This window comes from Lissotriton helveticus, chromosome 2_1, assembly GCF_964261635.1.
Source record: "Lissotriton helveticus chromosome 2_1, aLisHel1.1, whole genome shotgun sequence".
NCBI lineage: Eukaryota > Metazoa > Chordata > Amphibia > Caudata > Salamandridae > Lissotriton > Lissotriton helveticus.
Window position 1 is genome coordinate 1,106,745,807 of NC_136059.1, and position 23,923 is coordinate 1,106,769,729.

Genomic DNA, 23,923 nt, shown 5'->3' on the forward strand with positions numbered 1-23,923 from the left:
GGCTAGGTAGGAAGGCGGTCAACCTGCCCTCCTCCCCAGCAAGCTAGTGAATCAGCACATCAGAACAGTGAGCTTCAGAGGCTGTACCATCTCTGATATGCACCTGGGATGTCACCCTGAGGAGGAAACAGTCCTCCCCTTCCCCAGATGTGCTTGCACCCGGGCAAGGTGGGAAATTAGCTATGCAGGATGTGTACACCCAGAGGAAGGCACCTTTAGGGTGGGCAGTATGGGTTGTACACTTAAAATGGCATTCTGCCATCTATAGAAGGGCAGAAATAGTGGGCGCTGGTTAGAAAATGTGACCTACATCTCCGGATGTGGTCACCTCAAGGATAGGTGCAGAGACTAGCTGCCTATTGGCTACTAGCTCTCACACAGCGAACGCCTCTAAATCTAGGATTTAAGGGACCGTCCTGACACCAGAACCTCAGATTTGAACAACTTTCCATAATGAAGGACCAAAAGGATACCTGTGAAGCACCAAAAGGACTTTGCCCACCAGGGCAAAAGAGATATACTTGGCCCCTGAGGCAACAGACTTGGAACTGAGTAAATGACCCCCGTCTTTGGCTAAAACTCAATACTCCAGAAGAGATTGAACCTTGTGGAATCCAAAAGCACTCTCAGTCTCCCCGGGACTAGTGATACTAGTCCCCTGCAAACTGCAGGGAAAAACACTCACGAGATCCAAAGAATCGCTGGCCATCGGGCCTTCCAGGGGATCACCCAAATCCAGGTGGTCCAGTGTATTCTGGGAATTTTAGTCTCACCTGCCCAAAAGTTTAAGGGCACTACGTTATTCCCCTGAACCCAGTAAAGTTCCAGAAGCTTCTCATTGTGCTTACCACTACCAAGGCTTATTGATCACTAATCCGTAACTGACCCCCACACTTGTCACTTCTGCTACAGAGAACACAGTGGCAGCTGTGTACCTCTTGTGTTTTTGAATTTCGTTTCTTGCATTACTGTGGAAGTGGTAAAAACAGCATCACCTGTGGCTGCCGTAGGCGCCAAGGACAGCCAGAAAATGTGTGCACTCTGACTCCACAGGCTAGTTAAATTGATCTGACTGTTATGGCCTGTTCCTGGGGCCCCCATGACCTTAACCTTATAAGGGTTCGAAGTACCTCAACCTGCAAGTGACCTATTTTCACCAGTGGATTTTGCCATTGAACACAATGTTTGTTTTTCTATGTATTTTACTGCACTGATTTAATATTGCTTTAAAAACATATAACTCCAGGTATATGTATGCTATTTTATTTGGAAAGGACAGGAAGGACACAGAGAGTCCGCCTCCCCCCGTTCAGATCAGAAGCCACCGAACTCATCTGCGGCGTTCCTCAAGGCTCCTCGCTCAGCCCAACCCTCTTCAACGTCTACATGAGCCCCCTCGCAGCCATCGCACGCCAACACAACCTCAACATCATCTCCTACGCCGACGACACCCAGCTGATCCTCTCCCTCACCAACGACCCCGCCACCGCCAGAGCCAACCTACACGAAGGGATGACAGACGTAGCCAAGTGGATGATGAGCAGCCGCCTGAAACTGAACTCGGACAAGACGGAAGTCCTCATCCTGGGATTCTCACCCTCCGCCTGGGACGACTCCTGGTGGCCCCCCGCCCTGGGCAGCGCACCCAAACCAACAGACCACGCATGCAACCTGGCCTTCATCCTGGACTCCTCCCTCTCCATGACCAGACAAGTCAACGCCGTCTCCTCGTCATGCTTCAACATCCTGCGCATGCTACGCATGCTACGTAAGATCTTCCGGTGGATCCCCACCGAGACCAGGAAGACGGTCACCCAGGCCCTCGTCACCAGCCGCCTGGACTATGCCGGAACCACCGCCAAACTCCAGAAGAGACTCCAGCGGATCCAGAACGCCTCAGCACGACTCATCCTGGACATCCCCCGTCGCAGCCACATCTCCGGACACCTGAGAGATCTGCACTGGCTACCGGTCAACAAGAGAATCACCTTCCGTCTCCTCACCCACGCACACAAGGCCCTACACAACCAAGGCCCAGGATACCTCAACAGCCGCCTCAACTTCTACGCTCCCACATGCCAACTTCGATCGACCGGCCACGCCCTCGCTGCCGTCCCCCGCATCCGAAGAGCCACCACAGGAGGAAGGTCCTTCTCCTACCTGCACTATACACATAGTAGGGTAATATTAGGGAAATATTTAATGACCTCGCATTGCTGTGATCCCTACATGCAATACAAAAACTTTACACAGACAATGGGTCAAGGTTACTGGAAGCTAAATAGTAAACTGTACAATGATTGGGATACAAACTAGGAATCCATGGTTTTCATAGTGAAAAATTGTGTTCCCATCAGATACCCATCCTGTTCCGCCCTACATCATTTGGGATCCTTCACCCGAAGGAAGTGGAGACTTGTCCACTATGGATTGGGTAGATTGTAGCCCAATCCTTGTAGAGGATACTGAAATATGATGGTTGGAAAATGGCGACAGGTGGGAAATGACTAGCAGTGCAAAGAAAAAGTGAAAAGTTCAAAGGAACTATGTGATGTAAGTTAATATTGGGTTGTGGGAATGGAAAAAAAAAAAAAAAATTCCATTCTCACAACCCAATATTAACTTACATCACATAGTTCCTTTGAACTTTTCACTTTTTCTTTGCACTGCTAGTCATTTCCCACCTGTCACCATTTTCCAACCTTCTCCTACCTGGCCACCAAGACTTGGAACTCCCTCCCGAACCACCTCCGCCTGACCCAGGACCACCTCACCTTCAGGAAACAGCTCAAGACCTGGCTGTTCGAGCAGTAGCGGACCCCCCCCTCCCCTAGCGCCTTGAGACCCTCCGGGTGAGTAGTGCGCTATATAAATGCTGTGATTGATTGACTGATTGATTGATTTGTTTTGGTGTCTAAATTAAGATACAAATACACTCTATTTCTATAAATTGGAGTCAGATTTCTCTTGAGTCATGTAAATTGTTTATTGTCCATTTTGGAACTTTGAAATGCTTAAGTTCCTTTAGTTAAGCCTGACTGCACTTTGCCCTTCTACCAGGACTGAGGTAAGGATTTATTAGTGTGAATCCAAGGACCATCTTTGGGGTATTGTGATAATATTACATGGTAAGGCTACCCAGCCATACCACATAATATTCCACTTTCCCACACATAACCACACCTGTTCATTCTCTTTACAGTTTCTCAGCATCATTTAACCAAGCCCACTGCCTCCAAAGGTTGTGTGCTGCTCTCCTTTTTAGGTTTTGCTTGAGACATAGCATGCACTGTCACTTGTAAGTCATATTGTTAGCTTACAGTGGGCCTAGATCCTACCTATTATGTACCATTGCTTAGCTTCATCATCACTCGCATTTCCTTGATTCTAAGTGTGTGCTGGCTTTTTTTTTCTCTTCATATTTGTGTCCCTCCCCTGGAGCATGGCCCAAATACTTGAGTTTTTTCATTGTTCACACTTTTTTAAGCATCTTTTTTCTTTTAGTTGAAACACTTCATAGGAGTGTATGGGATGGAAGGCAGTCTCCCTCATGTGCTTCTACCCCAACCCTGCTCCGTGTTGTTGCTTGATCCAGCCCATTCTCCATCCCAATCTGTCCCGTTGCTTGCCCCTTCCCAGCTTATTCTGCATTGTTGCTTACCTGATCCTGAATTAATGCTAGTCCCCTCCATGCCATCCTGGGTTGTTGCTTGCTCCTTCCCGCACCATACCACATTGTTGCTTGTCCCATTGGCCAGCGATTACCACGTCATGGCACTTTGTTTAATTCCTGGTGGAAGTGTGGGGTGGAAGGCACCTACAACTTCCAAGTTGAACGCCCTCCCTTTCTCCGAGATGCCTCCCACCCCATCCACCACGAGCAAAAATGTGTTGCCATGCAATATGGCTAAAACATTGACAAAACCAACAGACCACAGAGGTGAGACCTATTGGCTTTGTCAAAGCTGGTTTTGTCTGACTGTAACGGCTTGCAGTGACACTAATGCCAAATATTACGAAGCTGTTTCCAACTAAATGACACTTGGCAAGCTCAACATCGGATCCAGGTTCCTGGGGAAAACCAAGTACTTTTGCAATGCCCTGGGGAATTGATGAAAAACTTCCCACTGCCTTTCTAACTGCGAATAAATCTGTTGCTACGTTTTTGTTTTTTACTACTTACCCACCTTTTGCTTTATTTTACTGACACATTGTTATGGAGGTAAATCTGCTTTTCCAACTCTGTGTTCCACTTTCATAATGTTACACTTTACTTCCCCTAATGGCTGCTCTGCTTTAATCAGCAGAACCCACTCATTGTAGAATTGGGAGTCATTGGAGTCATGAAAACACTCAACAAACTGAGAGTTAGTTTCGGTTGCTGTTAATGCAAATGTGTGTCAGTCTGTAACATTGTAAGATCAGATCATTTTAGGCACATACAGTTCAGGAAACAAAGTTATGTTGGTGCGCTACTTACCATTACTAGGACTCCTACACCAGCCTTTGGGCGACCCTGAAAAAATATAAACAGAAACACATTTCAGTTTGCTAATTCAAAAAATACCTGAGAGTTTCAAAAGAGATAGCTCATTGTAAGCTAAGCTTCAACCCACCAAAGTTGGCCTGAAAACTTGCATTGAAGTGCTCAGTGCTGAATTAAAAGTTTGTTTTGAATAATTTCACACTTGCATTTCGGCAGAGGCATGTGTTTGGAGCTGGGGGATTGACAAAGTTGTGAAGAAAATGTTGTTCACTTCAAAGCTGAGATCATAAAATGTAGGCCCGATGAAGTGCACAAAAAGCTTTCTCGATAGTTCCTTTTCGATACTATGAGCGGGGGACCAATAATGGTCACAGTTTTACTGTGGCCCATTGCTAATGACACAGTATCCTGAGCTGTGGATTTTTCAGGCACAGACAGTCTAAAAAAGCATTTCTCTGTGGATGATCATTCTTTTGGGAATTTGCTCCTGACATTAACAGGGAGATGGGCAATAATTCTCGCCAGCACAAATGTAGTTGCATTTACCCTGCACCAATTTCAGAAGGGGAATGCTCCTGTCATATATTCTGAGAATACTTAAATATCTGTACAAGTGAATATGACAGGTGAGTCCTCGTCATATTCCTTCCCACTCTGTCCTTTTGAAAAGTAATTACTACCATGTTATCTGCTGATGTGACCCCCAACTATGACACCAAATCACTTAACAGCCTTGCCATGGTACAGCCCATATACAAAAGCTTCTGCTGGTGGTAGTATTTTGAGTAATTAACGACATGAAACAATCAACAAAACTGTGAGTTAATTTCTGTTTCTGTTCCTCACAGATGTGTCTATCTGTCATTTTAAGAGCAAAACCATTCTAGTCTCAGTTTTTGTCACACATTCATGTTGGTAACAATAGAGATATACCTAGCTCTGCTTTCCAACTCACTATAAGCACTGGACCACTATTAATTTATCATAAAAGCTCAAAAACACATTTCCAGTTTGTTAATTAAAATGTACCTGAGACTTCCATCAGGGCCTGACCATTCACTCACCGTCACTCTAGCTGCTAAGCCAACCATCACCATCACAAATACCTTTCTGGTCTAATGATAAAGGAAACATTTATGCCATTGTAATTGCGAGAGTATGCGAGTTCAATGTATAAGGGGTTTATTAGGCACCAGGAATGAGGAATGCTGCCCCTAATGTTGTTTACCTATTTTATTGATCTGAACAAATGAAAGCCCTCATTACTGACATCAGAGTCTTACTTTTCTGAAGTTCAGCTGTACTCATTTAGAATTGGCCATATACTCAAGAAAATAGAAGGGAGGGCATAGGGGGATATCATCTCGCTCCAGGCAGAGGTGTAGCCTGAGCGGCAGGATCGATGCCCAGGGAAGCAAACTATGTGAAACGTTCTGGGGGCCATTCTCGACTGGATTGGACAGTTCAGTTGACACGCAATTTAGGAGTAGTAGCAGACAAATGGACCATTTACTTACACATTCACCTGTTGTCGTGTGGTTTCCACAATACGGTAGGAACTTGGCGTTTGTGGACAGGATATCTTTTAGGGTGGCTGCCAGACTGATTCCATGCTCAGGATATGTTGTCCTATAGCCAGCTATCTCACAGTTCCACTGTTAGACCTGGCAGCCTTGGCATGGGTTTCCCCTGTATTTTGGCCTTTGCCTCCTGTGCTTTTACTGTGTGTTGGACTTCGTTTTTGCTGGTCTAGATGCTTTGGGCACTCTGCCACTGCTGTTCAGTGTCAACGTGCAAGTGCTCCCTCTGTAAATTGTTATGAAGTATTGGTGTTTCCATGAATGGTTTATGTGGTTTACTGTTAAGTCCATAGTGCACTGCGTGTGCCCAGGGCCTGTACACCAAATGCCGCTAGTGGGCTTGCAGCACGGATTGTGGCATCCACACAAGCAGCCTTGCAAAAGGGCCTCAGGCCTGCCAATGCAGAGCCTATGTGCAGTCTAGTACTGCGATGTTGACCTGGCAAGTGCACCCACTTGACAAGCCATAACATTTCCTTTCCTTTACATGTGTGGGAAGCCGCCACCGCCTACACCGCGCCTGAGGCGCTTAAATTTGAAGACAGCCCAGGTGGAGCGGGGTTCTGAGGACAGTGTTTGGGGGCATTACCTGGCCGCTACTGTGTCCCGCCGCTGGTCTCCCTGCCGCTGCTGCACTTTTCCATCAGCGAAGCACGGCCAAAGGGGGATCACCATCCCCAGGTGTCTTTGCGGCGGAAGCCGCCACCGCCTACACTGCGCCCGGAGGCGCTTAAGTTTGAAGAGAGTCCCGGTGGAGCGGGGCTCTGAGGATAGTGTTTGGGGGCATTACCTGGCCGCTACTGTGTCCCACCGCTGGTCTCCCTGCCGCTGCTGCACTTTTCCATCAGCGCCGCGCGGCTGAAGGGGGGACCACAATCCCCAGGTGTCTTTGCGGCGGAAGCTGCCACCACCTACACAGCGCCCGGAGGCACTTAAATTTGAAGAGAGCCCCGGTGGAGCGGGGCATTGAGGACAGTGTTTGGGGGCATTACCTGGCCGCTACTGTGTCCCGCCGCTGGTCTCCCTGCCGCTGCTGCACTTTTCCATCAGCGCAGCACGGCCGAAGGGGGGGACCACAATCCCCAGGTGTCTTTGCGGCGGAAGCTGCCACCGCCTACACCGCGCCCGGAGGCGCTTACATTTGAAGAGAGCCCTGGTGGAGCGGGGCTCTGAGCACAGTGTTTGGGGGCATTACCTGGCCGCTACTGTGTCCCGCCGCTGGTCTCCCTGCCGCTGCTGCACTTTTCCATCAGTGCATCGCAGCCAAAGGGGGGAACACAATCCCTAGGTGTCTTTGCAGCGGAAGCCGCCACCGCCTACACTGCGCCCGGAGGCACTTAAATTTGAAGAGAGCCCCCGTGTCGCGGGACCGCGGGCGGGCTAAGCCCGGGTAAAGGGCGGGCCGTCTGTGGCTGTCCGGGGCCGGCAGAGGCCAGGCTGGGCCACCCTCCTCAACCTTGAAGCGAGGTGAGTGCACAGTAACATCATGGGGAGATGCACAGCCACCACAACTGCCCCGGGCCCTAAAAGTTCCACCACTATTACTTCCTCCTTTAAAAGCATGCAGGAAAATGCTTTCAACATGTCACCTCAGAGATCGAAATCACTGAGAGGAGACTTTCTTTGGGCCAACTAGCATCCCATATGCATATGGCTGATGATTCAGAGAGGGGTGGTTTTACGGCCCCTCTGCCGCTATCACCAAGTATAATAATTGATCATTCGATTCCTCAAGGCAAGTCATCTGTGGGCCCTGTGTCGGACATTAATGCCATCAACATCCTGGAATCCCAGCTGGACTTTCAAGTAAATACTAGTGTCACCAAACCAGCCGTAAATACAAAGAAGGCTGGGGAGAAAAGGAAGAAAGGCCCCTCAAAAATAGCCATCAATAAGAGGAAACAACCACCCCACAATATAACTCAACCAACTCCGCTGAGTATGTGGTCACGTGGAGCAAGTGGAACAGGTGGGGTGGCAGTTAGTACGACTGCGCAACTAGATGATAGCACGGTGGACTTAACTGGAGTGACATTTAATTCCATCGGCATACAAACTGAGTCAACATTTGTAAATGGTATACAAGGAAGGCCAAATGAAAACTTAATTGATACCATAGTGGACTCTACTTTTAATCGTTTCAAAAGTCTAATGGACAAACAATTTAATACTATTTTTAAACGTTTTAAACGTTTGGATAGATTGGAAAGTTTGGTGAAGAAAGAGGATGCCAAAAGAAAAGGGGCCACTATTATTGATGAGATTAGGGGTGAACGGCTTTTGAAGGACATGGAGGCTATTAACAAGGGCAAGGGTGCATGCACACCTGAATGCACACCTGAATTCGGTATTTTACCACCCAATAGGATTGGGTGGTAAAATACCGATTCTTAAGGGCCTGTGACACTCTTAGGAGTGTCACCTACATGTGAATTTACCGAATCGGTAAAATTACCGATTCGGTATTTTACAGAATCGGTAAATTTACCGAATCGGTAAATTTACCGATTCTGTAAAATGCTGGCCCCTACATGCCGATTCCTAAATACCGGTCGGTAACGGCCGAATTCGGCCGTTACCGACCGGTATTTCCTCTCCTACATCTGGCCCGTTGTTAGCTTAAAGTGGGCTTAGATCCTACCTATTATGTACCATTGCTTAGCTTCATCATCACTCGCATTTCCTTGATTCTATTTGGTAAGTGTATGCTGGCTTTTTTTTTCTCTTCATATTTGTGTCCCTCCACTGGAGCATGGCCCAAATACTTGAGTTTTTTAACTGTTCACACTTATTTAAGCAACTTTTTTCTTTTAGTTGAAACACTTCATAGGAGTTTATGGGATGGAAGGCAGTCTCCCTCATGTGCTTCTACCCCAACCCTGCTCCGTGTTGTTGCTTGATCCCGCCCATCCTCCATCCCAATCTGTCCCGTTGCTTGCCCCTTCCCAGCTTATTCTGCATTGTTGCTTACCCGATTATGAATTAATGCTAGTCCCCTCCATGCCATCCTGGGTTGTTGCTTGCTCCTTCCCGCACCATACCACATTTTTGCTTGTCTCATTGGCCAGCGATTACCACGTCATGGCACTTTATTTAATTCCTGGTGGAAGTGTGGGGTGGAAGGCACCTACAACTTCCAAGTTGAGTGCCCTCCCTCTCTCCGAGATGCCTCCCACCTCACCCACTACCAGTAAATATGTGTTGCCATGCAATATGGCTAAAACATTGACAAAACCAACAGACCACATAGGTGAGACCTATTGGCTTTGTCAAAGCTGGTTGTGTCTGACTGTAACGGCTTGCAGTGACACTAATGGCAAATATTACGAAGCTGTTTCCAACTAAATGACACTTGGCAAGCTCAACATCGGATCCAGGTTCCTGGGGATAACCAAGTACTTTTGCAATGCCCTGGGGAATTGATGAAAAACTTCCCACTGCCTTTCTAACTGCGAATAAATCTGTTGCTACGTTTTTTTTTTACTTCGTACCCACAGTTTGCTTTATTTTACTGACACATTGTTATGGAGGTAAATCTGCTTTTCCAACTCTGTGTTCCACTTTCAAAATGTTACACTTTACTTCCCCTAATGACTGCTCTGCTTTAGTCAGCGGAACCCACTGATTGTAGAAGTGGGAGTCATTGGAGTCATGAAAACTCAACAAAACTGAGAGTTAGTTTCGGTTGCTGTTAATGCAAATGTGTGTCAGTCTGTAACATTGTAAGATCAGATCATTTTAGGCCCATACAGTTCAGGAAACAAATTTATGTTGGTGCGCTACTTACGATTACTAGGACTCGTACACCTCCCTTGGGGCGACCCTGAAAAAATATAAACAGAAACACATTTCAGTTTGCTAATTCAAAAAATACCTGAGGGTTTCAAAAGAGATAGCTCATTGTAAGCTAAGCTTCAACCCACCAAAGTTGGCCTGAAAACTTGCATTGAAGTGCTCAGTGCTGAATTAAAAGTTTGTTTTGAATAATTTCACACTTGCATTTCGGCAGAGGCATTGTGTTTGGAGCTGGGGGATTGACAAAGTTGTGAAGAAAATGTTGTTCACTTCAAAGCTGAGATCATAAAATGTAGGCCCGATGAAGTGCACAAAAAGCTTTCTCGTTAGTTCCTTTTCGATACTATGAGCGGGGGACCAATAATGGTCACAGTTTTACTGTGGCCCATTGCTAATGACACAGTATCCTGAGCTGTGGATTTTTCAGGCACAGACAGTCTAAAAAAGCATTTCTCTGTGGATGATCATTCTTTTGGGAATTTGCTCCTGACATTAACAGGGAGATGGGCAATAATTCTCGCCAGCACAAATGTAGTTGCATTTACCCTGCACCAATTTCAGAAGGGGAATGCTCCTGTCATATATTCTGAGGATACTTAAATATCTGTACAAGTGAATATCACAGGTGAGTCCTCGTCATATTCCTTCCCACTCTGTCCTTTTGAAAAGTAATTACTACCATGTTATCTGCTGATGTGACCCCCAACTATGACACCGAATCACTTAACAGCCTTGCCATGGTGCAGCCCATATACAAAAGCTTCTGCTGGTGGTAGTATTTTGAGTAATTAACGACATGAAACAATCAACAAAACTGTGAGTTAATTTCTGTTTCTGTTCATCACAGATGTGTCTATCTGTCATTTTAAGAGCAAAACCTCAGTTTTTGTAACACTTTCGTGTCGGTAACAATAGAGATATACCTAGCTCTGCTTTCCAACTCACTATAAGCACTGGACCACTATTAATTTATCATAAAAGCTCAAAAGCACATTTCCAGTTTGCTAATTAAAATGTACCTGAGACTTCCATCAGGGCCTGACCATTCACTCACCGTCACTCTAGCTGCTAAGCCAACCATCACCATCACAAATACCTTTCTGGTCTAATGATAAAGGAAACATTTATGCCATTGTAATTGCGAGAGTATGCGAGTACAATGTGTAAGGGGTTTATTAGGCACCAGGAATGAGGAATGCTGCCCCTAATGTTGCTTACCTATTTTATTGATCTGAACAAATGAAAGCCCTCATTACTGACATCAGAGTCTTACTTTTCTGAAGTTCAGCTGTACTCATTTAGAATTGGCCATATACTCAAGAAAATAGAAGGGAGGGCATAGGGGGATATCATCTCGCTCCAGGCAGAGGTGTAGCCAGAGCGGCAGGATCGATGCACAGGGAAGCAAACTATGTGAAACGTTCTGGGGGCCCTTCTCGACTGGGTTGGACAGTTCAGTTGACACGCAATTTAGGAGTAGTAGCAGACAAATGGACCATTTACTTACACATTCACCTGTTGTCGTGTGGTTTCCACCAAACGGTAGGAACTGGGCGTTTGTGGACAGGATATGCTTTAGGGTGGCTGCCAGACTGATTCCATGCTCAGGATATGTTGTCCTATAGCCAGCTAACTCACAGTTCCACTGTTAGACCTGGCAGCCTTGGCATGGATTTCCCCTGTATTTTGGCCTTTGCCTCCTGTGCTTTTACTGTGTGTTGGACTTCGTTTTTGCTGGTCTAGATGCTTTGGGCACTTTGCCACTGCTGTTCTGTGTCAAAGTGCAAGTGCTCCCTCTGTAAATTGTTATGAAGGATTGGTGTTTTCATGAATGGGTTATGTGGTTTACTGTTAAGTCCATAGTGCACTGTGTGAGAAGTTGGCCTGATATATGATGCTCACTAGTTCTAGTGATCACCTTGTATCATGCCAAGCAACCCTTATGGTGCAGGTTGTAAAGTCAACCTTATAGACAAGCTATCCTAGGGGTAGCATGGACTAAGCAGTCTTAGGCTAAACTCTGTAAAGGCATGTGAAGCAAACTGTTTTACCATACACAATCCCTTGAATACCAAATGAAAGGACACCACACAGATATATATTGAAAATATATATAGATTTATTACTACAAATATCCCTGATACTCTTTATGAGCACAGAAGCAAATGCGTTAAAACAAAACACAGTTTAAATACACAAAAGTTGCACAATATGGATGAGCCCTAGGGGCCACCTAAACCATATACTAAAATAGTGGTATAAGAACCACTATGGGGAAAGTGAAGAGGCCTAGGGCCTGGGGAATCGCTGGAGCTGTTCGGGACTAGCAGTGAAGAAGTCGGGAAAGGCCCGCGGGACTCGGGAGCAGTGCGGAAAGTGCACGCTTTACCAATGCAATGTCAATGGTGCGTAAAAAGTACAAAGTTAGTTATAAAGGAACCTTCCGAGTGACCTAGAAAGCTGAAACTTGAGACACAGACACTAGAGGTGTGTACCAGTGTGGGAACACCGGCGGAGCTGAGTTACCTCACCCACAGGAAGCGGGTGCATAGGGTCGAAGTAGTGTCGGGTTTCGTCACGCAGGTCGATGGTGCTTGGAGCTGAAGATGCTGCAGGCGGCTCGATGTGAAGAGTTCTCGTGGATCCAAGGGTGGATCTGAAGAGGTGAAGACCTGAAAGCAGAGGGGACAATGTTCAAAGTCACTAGCCAGTGACTACCGTGGAACCAGGGTGGAACCAGGGTGGAACCAGGCGATGTCGGGTGCAAACAGGTGTCGAGGTGTAGCTTCTCTCTGCAGCCACGTGGACACGAGGGGTCGAGGACGTCCAGGAGTCGGTCACCAGTTGTCCCACGCAGGCTTCTCGCTGTTGGCGGTGTCGGCGACTTGATAGAAGCAAACAGGCCTTGGCTAATGCAAGCCACGCAGGAATCGAAAAAGGCTTGTTACTCGGACCAGCAAGGTCAGAGCAGGGGCTCCTTTTTACAGGAGCAAGGGCAAGTGTGGAGCAACCAGACCCGCAGTGAAAGTTGTAGGTTTCGTCGCCAAGATGGCCACTAGCCGCATGGCAAGTGGACGGTTAGGCGTGTCGAGTGGCACGATGCAAAAGGGCCCCACGCAGATCGTGGAGATGCTGGGGGGCTGATCTTCGGTGCAAGGGCTGCTCGAGGTTGGGGCTTCTCAAACCCCAAAGCACAGCGTCGAGGGTGCCTCTGATGCTGCGCAGTCAGCGTTTCGGGGGTCTTCCAAGATGTCCGGTCCCACGTCTCTCGGTGCCTCCACGGGTCCCTTCTTTGCAGGGACTGTGGATCGGGCTGTGAGAAGTCTGGGAGTCTGGGTCTTGTCAGGCTCTGGGCTCGGGCTCCGGCGGGAGGCGGCGGCAAAGCAGACGTCGAGTTGCTGGTTGGTGCCTGTGTTCACAGGGTGGTCACTCCTTGGCCACAAGGGAGATTCTCTTCCGTCTTCTGAGCAGCAGAATGTCGAAGTCCAGTCTTCTTCTTTATTTCAAGTTGATTCAGGATGATCTGAAGTCTCAGGACACAGCTCCCACTCTTATTCGAATCTGGGGGGCCGGATCACCTACTAGGTCCCTCCTCTGGGTGGAACCAGGAAGGGGGGTGGTTACACCCCCTTTCCTTTGTCCAGTTTCGCGCCAGGACTGGGGCTGGAAAGCCCCAGCACCGGTTTGAACTGGCCTATGCACAGGGACACCTTGTGTGCCCCAGGCATGTCTGTTTCTTTTCAGCCCTGTCCTACCCAATACACAAAATCCTGTCTGTTGTGGTGCTAGCACCTCCCCAGGCAGGAAACCCTTTGTCCAAGCTGCCCTCGCTGGAAGGACTCCCAGCAGCAGGAGGTCAGACTTGTGTCTGTGGTGGCAGCATCCATTTTGTGATGCTAAGGCTCTGTTTAACTTTAACCGGGGTTCAGGCTAGGTACATGTCGTGTCCCTCTAGAAGGGTGGAATGCTACCCCCGTCGCCAGAACTGGCGAGGGGGTAGTATTCCAATTCGTATGACACCTTACTCGACATGTTTTGATAAAGCCAAACCTAAGATAGCATTTAACCGTGAGGTTCATAATGCACTTAAGAGTATATGGTATGGCAATATCATGAAACAGCTAAAGGACATGGTTCCGAAAGCTGCAGACAGGCTCAGCTCATGCCAGAGCACCATCTCACATATTTCCGAGCACTCTGCCTCCAGGATTGATGAGGCCTTCCATAGGAGTGACTGATAGGAACATATGTGTCCATTTTAGGTTAGGTATAGGCATACTACACCTAAGTAAGGGGTGGTTACACCGACTTACCCCAGCTGAGTGATCAGCCAGTTGTGTCAAATATGGAGGCCAGGCCAGGGGTGGCACAATACATGCTGCTGCCCCTGGTAGGCCTTGGAAGCACCTATGCCCTGGGTACCTGGGTACACTGTTACAGGGGCCAATAAGGTGAACCAGTTCCAATTTCGTTATGCACCTAAAGTACATGGGTTACAATTTAGAGAGAGAACAGCAGGCTGTGGGTCTGATTAGCAGGTCCACAGCCACATTAAGTCATAAACCAGTGAAGCAAAAAGCAAAAATTTGGGGTGACCATAGGATAGCAGACCCTACTCTCCTACACAACCCCCCCCCCAAACGCAGGGACATTAGACTAACCTTGACCAGTTGTGTCTTCATGTTCTAAGTGGAAGTACCTGGAGAGACCATCTGCATTACCATGGTCAGTCCCTGGGCGGTGCTCCACTGTAAAGTCCATCCCCTGTAGGGAAATGGACCACCTGAGCAGTTTGGGGTTTTCACCCTTCATCTGATTAAGCCATAAGAGGGGCTTATGGTCGGTCTGAATCTTGAAGTGAGTGCCAAACAAGTATGGTCTCAACTTCTTCAGGGCCCACACCACAGCAAAGGCCTCCCTCTCAATGGCTGACCAACGTTTCTCTCTGGGGGTCAGCCTTCTGCTAATGAAAGCAATGGGCTGGTCTTGACCATCTACATTAAGTTGTGAAAGCACAGCTCCCACTCCCAACTCAGAAGCATCTGTTTGGACAATAAACTCTCTGGAGTAGTCAGGACTCTTCAGGATAGGTGCAGAGCACATGGCCTTCTTCAGGTCATCAAATGCCTTTTGACAGTATTCTGTCCACTGAACCTTTTTGGGCATCTTCTTGGATGTCAGATCATTAAGAGGAGTCACAATGGACCCATAGTTCTTAACAAACTTCCTGTAGTACCCAGTCAGGCCCAAGAAAGCTCTGACCTGAGTCTGGGTAGTTGGAGGAGTCCAGTCCTTTATGGTCTGAATCTTACTCTCCAGTGGTTGAACTTGGCCTCCACCCACAAGGTGGCCCAAGTACACAACCTTACTCTGCCCTATCTGGCACTTGGTTGCCTTGATAGTGAGGCCTGCCTTTTGCAGAGCCTCTAGCACTTCCTTCAGGTGGACCAGGTGATCCTCCCAGGTGGAGCTAAAGACAGCAATATCATCCAGATATGCTGCACAGAAGTCATCCAACCCAGTAAGGACTTGATTCACCAACCTTTGGAAGGTGGCAGGTGCATTTTTCAAACCAAAGGGCATCACCACAAATTGGTAATGCCCACTGGGGGTAGAAAATGCTGTCTTGGCTTTAGACTCCTCAGCTAACCTGATTTGCCAGTAGCCAGCTGTCATGTCAAGTCGAATGTGCTCAAATGCTTGGCAGAAGCCAATTTGTCTATGAGCTCATCTGCTCTTGGAATTGGGTGTGCATCTGTCCTAGTGACAGCATTTAGTCCTCTGTAGTCCACACAGAACCTCATCTCTCTCTTCCCATCTTTGGTGTGAGGTTTGGGGACCAGAACCACTGGGCTAGCCCAGGGGCTTTCTGAAGGCTCAATGACACCTAACTCCAGCATCTTTTGTACCTCAGCCTTGATACAGTCTCTGACATGGTCAGGCTGCCTGTAAATTTTGTTCTTTACAGGAAGACTATCACCAGTGTCCACCACATGGGTACACCAGTTAGTCTGACTGGGTGTCAGGGAGAACATATGTCGAAATGACTGCAAAACCTGTCTACAGTCATTTTGCTGATGTTCAGTGAGGCTGCCATCTAAGGCCACACCATCAACTGAGCCATCCTCAGGGTTCTGAGTCAGCAGGTCTGGGAGAGGGTCACTCTCTTCCTCCTGCCCCTCATCTGTAGCCATGAGCAAGCCCATGTCTGCCCTGTCAACATATGCTTTCAGCCTGTTAACATGGAGCACCCTGTAAGGGCTCCTGGGAGTTCCAAGGTCCACCAAGTAGGTAACCTCTCCCTTTTTCTCCATGATTGTATGGGGTCCAGACCATCTGTCTTGGAGTGCTGCTGGGGCCACTGGCTCCAACACCCATACCTTCTGTCCAGGCTGGTACTCAGTCAGGACAGCCTTTTGATCATGCCAGGCTTTCTGTAAAGCCTGGCTAGCCTCAAGGTTTTTGGAGGCCTTCTCCATATACTCAGCCATCCTGGAGCGGAGACCAAGTACATAGTCCACTATGTCTTGCTTGGGCTTTTTGAGAGGTAACTCCCATCCTTCCCTCACCAGACATAGGGGTCCTCTTACAGGATGTCCAAACAACAATTCAAAGGGGCTGAAGCCAACTCCTTTTTGTGGGACCTCTCTGTAAGCAAACAGAAGGCAGGGCAGAAGGATATCCCATCTTCGCCTGAGCTTCTCAGGTAATCCTTTGATCATGCCCTTTAGGGTCTTGTTGAATCTCTCAACAAGTCCATTGCATTGTGGATGATAGGGAGTGGTGAACTTATAGTTAACACCACATTCCTTCCACATAGCTGTCAAGTAACCTGACATGAAGTTTGCACCTCTATCAGATACTACCTCCTTAGGAAACCCCACTCTGGAGAAAACTCCAAGTAAGGCCCTGGCCACAACAGGAGCTGTTGTGGTCCTAAGTGGAATTGCCTCTGGGTACCTGGTGGCATGGTCCACCACCACCAGTATGAATCTGTGCCCAGATGCTGTAGGGGGATCCATTGGACCAACAATGTCAATCCCCACTCTTTCAAAGGGCACCCCCACCACAGGTAGTGGTATTAGGGGGGCCTTTGTGGTACCACCTGCTTTGCCACTTGCTTGGCAGGTTACACAGGAGCGACAAAACTCCTTTGTATCTTCTGACATGTGAGGCCAGTGAAAGTGACAGACAAGTCTGTCCCATGTTTTGTTCTGGCCTAGGTGCCCTGCTAAGGGAATATCGTGTGCCAAGGTAAGAAGGAAGCCCCTAAATTGCTGAGGTATGACCAACCTCCTGGTTGTACCAGGCTTGGGGTCTCTACCCTCTAAATAAAGGAGCCCATCATCCCAATAAACCTTATGGGTACCTTGAGCATTCCCAGCAGCCTCAGCAGCAGCCTGCTGTCTGAGGGGTTCAAGAGAAGGACAGGATAACTGAGCCTGCCCCAAGTCTGCCCTAGAAGGTCCCCCTGTCCCCAGAAACTCAACCTGATCAGGTTCAAGTTCTATAGGGACAGTTCCTTCAGGGATCTCAGAATCATCTTCCTGTGAAGGCTGATCCTCACTTGTAGGCACTTGGGAAGGCACAGCCTTTGCCCTCCTGTTCCTTGTCTTGGAAGGTACTTGGTCCATTGTTCCAGGATCCAAGACCTGAGGTTCAGAGAGGCACTTTTTGGCCTGTGACCTGGTCACAGCATGGACATGTGATGATATCCCTAACATCTCTGCATGAGTCCTGTACTCAACTTCTGACCATAGAGAGCTCTCCAGGTCATTGCCCAACAAACATTCTACTGGGAGATCAGCACTAACCACAACTCTTTTTAGGCCAGTTACCCCTCCCCAGGAAAAGTTAACAATTGCCACACTATGTGTAGTAGTGACATTGCTGGCATTGGTCACCAGGTAATTATCACCTGATATGTACTGTCCAGGGTCCACAAAGCTAGGCGTCACCATAGTGACACTGGCACATGTGTCCCTGTATGCTTGAGCCACTTTTTCATTAATTAAAGGTGTCTGTCTGTACTTGCCCAAATTATTGAGACTGACAGTAGGGGAGAAATCAATCTCCCCATCACAGATCAGAACAGCCTGTGTGGGGACTCTGACTAGGTCAGAATCTCCATCAGTTCCCAAGGTGATACCCACTACCCCCTTAGTCTGTGGTCCAACACTGCTAGCTGTACTAGTGGGTGCAGGTGCCTTAGGGGCTGCAGTGTTGGTGGCTCCACCCTTTTTACAATCACTTGTCCAGTGAGTGGTGTTTTTGCAAAAGCTACACCAGGGTTTTCTTTGACCTTCTTTCTTCTTCTTCTTGGAAGTTTGGGACCCACCCTCAGTATTAGTTTGGGGCCCTGTTGAAGACTTCTGGTCTTTAGCTTTCTGCTCCCCACCCTTCTGGTCTGTTTTCTTTTGGTCACCACCCTGGTTCTGGTTCTTTTGCTTAACTCTGGTTCTGACCCATTTGTCTGCCCTCTTTCCCAATTCTTGGGGAGAGGTTAGATCTGAGTCAACCAAATGTTGATGCAACTGCTGGTTCTGACAGTTATTTAAAATCTGTTCTCTCATAAGCAAATTGTACAATCCTTCATAGTCTGTAACCTTACTTCCCAGCAACCAGCCCTCCAGAGCCTTAGTGGCACATTCAACAAATTCAGACCAGTCCTGAGTCTGTGTCTTCTGGGTATCTCTGAACATTAACCTGTACTGTTCAGTGGTTAAGCCTAACCCATCAATCAGAGCACTCTTCAGGACCAGGTAGTTTCTAGACTCCCCATCACTAACTGTGAGGAGTCTGTCTCGGCCTCTACCTTCAAAGGAGAGCCACAAGATTGCTGCCCACTGCTCCTGAGGAACCTGCTGTACTTTGCAAGCTCTCTCAAGTGCAGTCATCCACTTGTGGATATCATCCCCAGCTTTGTAGGGGGGCACAATCTTACTAAGGTTTCTATTGTCATAGGACCTGTCTTTATCCTTAGGGATAGTGCTGCCACCAGTGGAATCTGATCCACTCTCTCTAGGCTGCCTTGCTCTAGCAAGTTTCTCTTTGGCCAGGGCAACTTCTAATTCTTGTCTCTGGATCCTAAGTTCAGCCTCTCTCATTTTGGCCTCATGTTCCCTTCTCTGAGGGCTAGTCAACTCCCTTCTGGAGTTGCCATGAGAACCTCTAGAAACATGGGAAGTATTGGATTCACCTGAGTGATTCCTCCTCCTCCTATGCTCCTGGTTAAGTCCATTTGGGGGTCTGAATGGGTTGGACCCACCTTCAGTCCCAAATAAGCTTAAGTTAGCCTGGTTAAGCCTGCTGACTAACACCTGGCTAGTCCCATCATCAGATTCACTCTCTTCCTCCTCCTCCTCCTCTTCTTCTTCCTCAGGCTGAGTATTCCCAGGGGTCTGGTTTTCCTCTTCTACCTGAACTACAGGGGCAGGGGCATCAGAGTTATCATCTTCAGTGGGGGATCCTCCATCTCTAGTCCCTGAGGGGCCTGGTTTGGAGTCCCTTAGAGCTTCAGACTGGTCTAAAAGCTCTCTGAGGTGTCCTGCTGTAGGAGAAGGACCTGTTTTGATTCCTCTCATGGAACACAGTTGCCTCAGTTCCTTAAATGGAAAGGTAGCAAATTTGGATGGTGCCCTTGGAGGGTCACTCTCAACAGAGATGAGTCCAGTGGATCCCTCTGCTCCAGACATTGCTCTAGTGTGGTGGATGTGTTGCAATCTACCTACACTGGTGTTTTCCTACAAAACCTATCTAGTAGTTGTAGTCAGGGTGTGCTACTCCCTATCCTCTACAACAACTAAGTTCAGTAGAACTTAAGTATATCTAGTCTTGTTTTAGTGTACCTATCAGGTACCTGTATGATCTTTCAAATGATATTTTCAAAGATTGTAATGGTAAAACAACAGCAAGCTCAAATCCCAATCCGCTGCTCACCAATGTGAGAAGTTGGCCTGATATATGATGCTCACTAGTTCTAGTGATCACCTTGTATCATGCCAAGCAACCCTTATGGTGCAGGTTGTAAAGTCAACCTTATAGACAAGCTATCCTAGGGGTAGCATGGACTAAGCAGTCTTAGGCTAAACTCTGTAAAGGCATGTGAAGCAAGCTGTTTTACCATACACAATCCCTTGAATACCAAATGAAAGGACACCACACAGATATATATTGAAAATATATATAGATTTATTACTACAAATATCCCTGATACTCTTTATGAGCACAGAAGCAAATGCGTTAAAACAAAACACAGTTTAAATACACAAAAGTTGCACAATATGGATGAGCCCTAGGGGCCACCTAAACCATATACTAAAATAGTGGTATAAGAACCACTATGGGGAAAGTGAAGAGGCCTAGGGCCTGGGGAATCGCTGGAGCTGTTCGGGACTAGCAGTGAAGAAGTCGGGAAAGGCCCGCGGGACTCGGGAGCAGTGCGGAAAGTGCACGCTTTACCAATGCAATGTCAATGGTGCGTAAAAAGTACAAAGTTAGTTATAAAGGAACCTTCCGAGTGACCTAGAAAGCTGAAACTTGAGACACAGACACTAGAGGTGTGTACCAGTGTGGGAACACCGGCGGAGCTGAGTTACCTCACCCACAGGAAGCGGGTGCATAGGGTCGAAGTAGTGTCGGGTTTCGTCACGCAGGTCGATGGTGCTTGGAGCTGAAGATGCTGCAGGCGGCTCGATGTGAAGAGTTCCGGTGGATCCAAGGGTGGATCTGAAGAGGTGAAGACCTGAAAGCAGAGGGGACAATGTTCAAAGTCACTAGCCAGTGACTACCGTGGAACCAGGGTGGAACCAGGCGATGTCGGGTGCAAACAGGCGTCGAGGTGTAGCTTCTCTCTGCAGCCACGTGGACACGAGGGGTCGAGGACGTCCAGGAGTCGGTCACGAGCTGTCCCACGCAGGCTTCTCGCTGTTGGCGGTGTCGGCGACTTGATAGAAGCAAACAGGCCTTGGCTAATGCAAGCCACGCAGGAATCGAAAAAGGCTTGTTACTCGGACCAGCAAGGTCAGAGCAGGGGCTCCTTTTTACAGGAGCAAGGGCAAGTCTGGAGCAACCAGACCCGCAGTGAAAGTTGTAGGTTTTGTCGCCAAGATGGCCACTAGCCGCGTGGCAAGTGGACGGTTAGGCGCGTCAAGTGGCACGATGCAAAAGGGCCCCACGCAGATCGTGGAGATGCTGGGGGGCTGATCTTCGGTGCAAGGGCTGCTCGAGGTTGGGGCTTCTCAAACCCCAAAGCACAGCGTCGAGGGTGCCTCTGATGCTGCGCAGTCAGCGTTTCGGGGGTCTTCCAAGATGTCCGGTCCCATGTCTCTCGGTGCCTCCACGGGTCCCTTCTTTGCAGGGACTGTGGATCGAGCTGTGAGAAGTCTGGGAGTCTGGGTCTTGTCAGGCTCTGGGCTCGGGCTCCGGCGGGAGGCGGCGGCAAAGCAGACGTTGAGTTGCTGGTTGGTGCCTGTGTTCACAGGGTGGTCACTCCTTGGCCACAAGGGAGATTCTCTTCCGTCTTCTGAGCAGCAGAATGTCGAAGTCCAGTCTTCTTCTTTATTTCAAGTTGATTCAGGATGATCTGAAGTCTCAGGACACAGCTCCCACTCTTATTCGAATCTGGGGGGCCGGATCACCTACTAGGTCCCTCCTCTGGGTGGAACCAGGAAGGGGGGTGGTTACACCCCCTTTCCTTTGTCCAGTTTCGCGCCAGGACTGGGGCTGGAAAGCCCCAGCACCGGTTTGAACTGGCCTATGCACAGGGACACCTTGTGTGCCCCAGGCATGTCTGTTTCTTTTCAGCCCTGTCCTACCCAATACACAAAATCCTGTCTGGAGTGGTGCTAGCACCTCCCCAGGCAGGAAACCCTTTGTCCAAGCTGCCCTCGCTGGAAGGACTCCCAGCAGCAGGAGGTCAGACTTGTGTCTGTGGTGGCAGCATCCATTTTGTGATGCTAAGGCTCTGTTTAACTTTAACCGGGGTTCAGGCTAGGTACATGTCGTGTCCCTCTAGAAGGGTGGAATGCTACCCCCGTCGCCAGAACTGGTGAGGGGGTAGTATTCCAATTCGTATGACACCTTACTCGACATGTTTTGATAAAGCCAAACCTAAGATAGCATTTTACCGCGAGGTTCATAATGCACTTAAGAGTATATGGTATGGCAATATCATGAAACAGCTAAAGGACATGGTTCCGAAAGCTGCAGACAGGCTCAGCTCATGCCAGAGCACCATCTCACATATTTCCAAGCACTCTGCCTCCAGGATTGATGAGGCCTTCCATAGGAGTGACTGATAGGAACATATGTGTCCATTTTAGGTTAGGTATAGGCATACTACACCTAAGTAAGGGGTGGTTACACCGACTTACCCCAGCTGAGTGATCAGCCAGTTGTGTCAAATATGGAGGCCAGGCCAAGGGTGGCACAATACATGCTGCAGCCCCTGGTAGGCCTTGGAAGCACCTATGCCCTGGGTACCTGGGTACACTGTTACAGGGGCCAATAAGGTGAACCAGTTCCAATTTTGTTATGCACCTAAAGTACATGGGTTACAATTTAGAGAGAGAACAGCAGGCTGTGGGTCTGATTAGCAGGTCCACAGCCACATTAAGTCATAAACCAGTGAAGCAAAAAGCAAAAATTTGGGGTGACCATAGGATAGCAGACCCTACTCTCCTACACACTGCGTGTGCCCAGGGCCTGTAAACCAAATGCTGCTAGTGGGCTTGCAGCACAGATTGTGGCATCCACACAAGCAGCCTTGCAAAAGGGCCTCAGGCTTGCCAATGCAGTGCCTATGTGCAGTCTAGTACTGCAATGTTGACCTCGCAAGTGCACCCACTTGACAAGCCATAACATTCCCTTTTCTTACATGTGTGGGAAGCCGCCACCGCCTACACTGCGCCCGGAGGCGCTTACATTTGAAGAGAGCCCCGGTGGAGCGGGGCTCTGAGGACAGTGTTTGGGGGCATTACCTGGCCGCTACTGTGTCCCGCCGCTTGTCTCCCTGCCGCTGCTGCACTTTTCCATCAGCGCAGCACGGCCGAAGGGGGGACCACAATCCCAAGGTGTCTTTGTCTTTGCGGCGGAAGCCGCCACCGCCTACACCGCACCCGGAGGTGCTTAAATTTGAAGAGAGCCCCGGTGGAGCGGGGCTCTCAGGACAGTGTTTGGGGGCATTACATGGCCGCCACTGTGTCCCGCCGCTGGTCTCCCTGCCGCTGCTGCACTTTTCCATCAGCGCAGCGCGGCCGAAGGGGGGACCACAATCCCCAGGTGTCTTTGCGGCGGAAGCCGCCACCGCCTACACCACGCCCGGAGGTGCTTAAATTTGAAGAGAGACCCGGTGGAGCGGGGCTCTGAGGACAGTGTTTGGGGGCATTACCTGGCCGCTACTGTGTCCCGCCGCTGGTCTCCCTGCCGCTGCTGCACTTTTCCATCAGTGCAGCGCGGCCGAAGGGGGAACCACAATCCCCAGGTGTCTTTGCGGCGGAAGCCGCCACCGCCTACACTGCGCACGGAGGCGCTTAAATTTGAAGAGAGCCCCCGCGTCGCAGGACCGCGCGCGGGCTAAGCCCAGGCAAAGGGTGGGCCGCCTGTGGCAGTCTGGGGCCGGCAGAGGCCGGGCTGGGCCACCCCCCTAAACCTTGAAGCGAGGTGAGTGCACAGTAACATCATGGGGAGACGCACAGCCACCACAACTGCCCCGGGCCCTAAAAGTTCCACCACTATTACTTCCTCCTTTGAAAGCATGCTAGAAAACGCTTTCAACATGGTCACCTCAGAGATCGAAATCACTGAGAGGAGACTTTCTATGGGCCAACTAGCATCCCATATCCATATGGTTGATGATCCAGAGAGGGGTGGTTTTACGGCCCCTCTGCCGCTATCACCAAGTATAATAATTGATAATTCGATTCCTCAGGCAAGTCATCTGTGGGCCCTGTGTCGGACCCTAATGCCGTCAACATCCTGGAATCCCAGCTGGACTTTCAAATAAATACTAGTGTCACCAAACCAGCCATAAATACAAAGAATGCGGGAGAGAAAAGGAAGA

At 48.8% G+C, this 23,923-nt stretch overlaps 1 protein-coding gene across 2 annotated transcripts in view; it reads right to left on the bottom strand.

Moving 5' to 3' along the window:
• LOC144819610 (uncharacterized) overlaps positions 1-23,923 on the bottom strand; it is a 1,262,544-nt gene that overhangs the window by 528,263 nt on the left and 710,358 nt on the right. For both annotated transcript variants that reach the window (XM_078677431.1, XM_078677432.1), the window contains 2 exons: positions 9,854-9,889; positions 4,481-4,516 (listed from right to left, as the gene is read on the bottom strand). In XM_078677431.1, the coding sequence (XP_078533557.1) occupies positions 4,481-4,516; positions 9,854-9,889 (72 nt within the window). The remainder of the gene's footprint in view (positions 1-4,480; positions 4,517-9,853; positions 9,890-23,923) is intronic.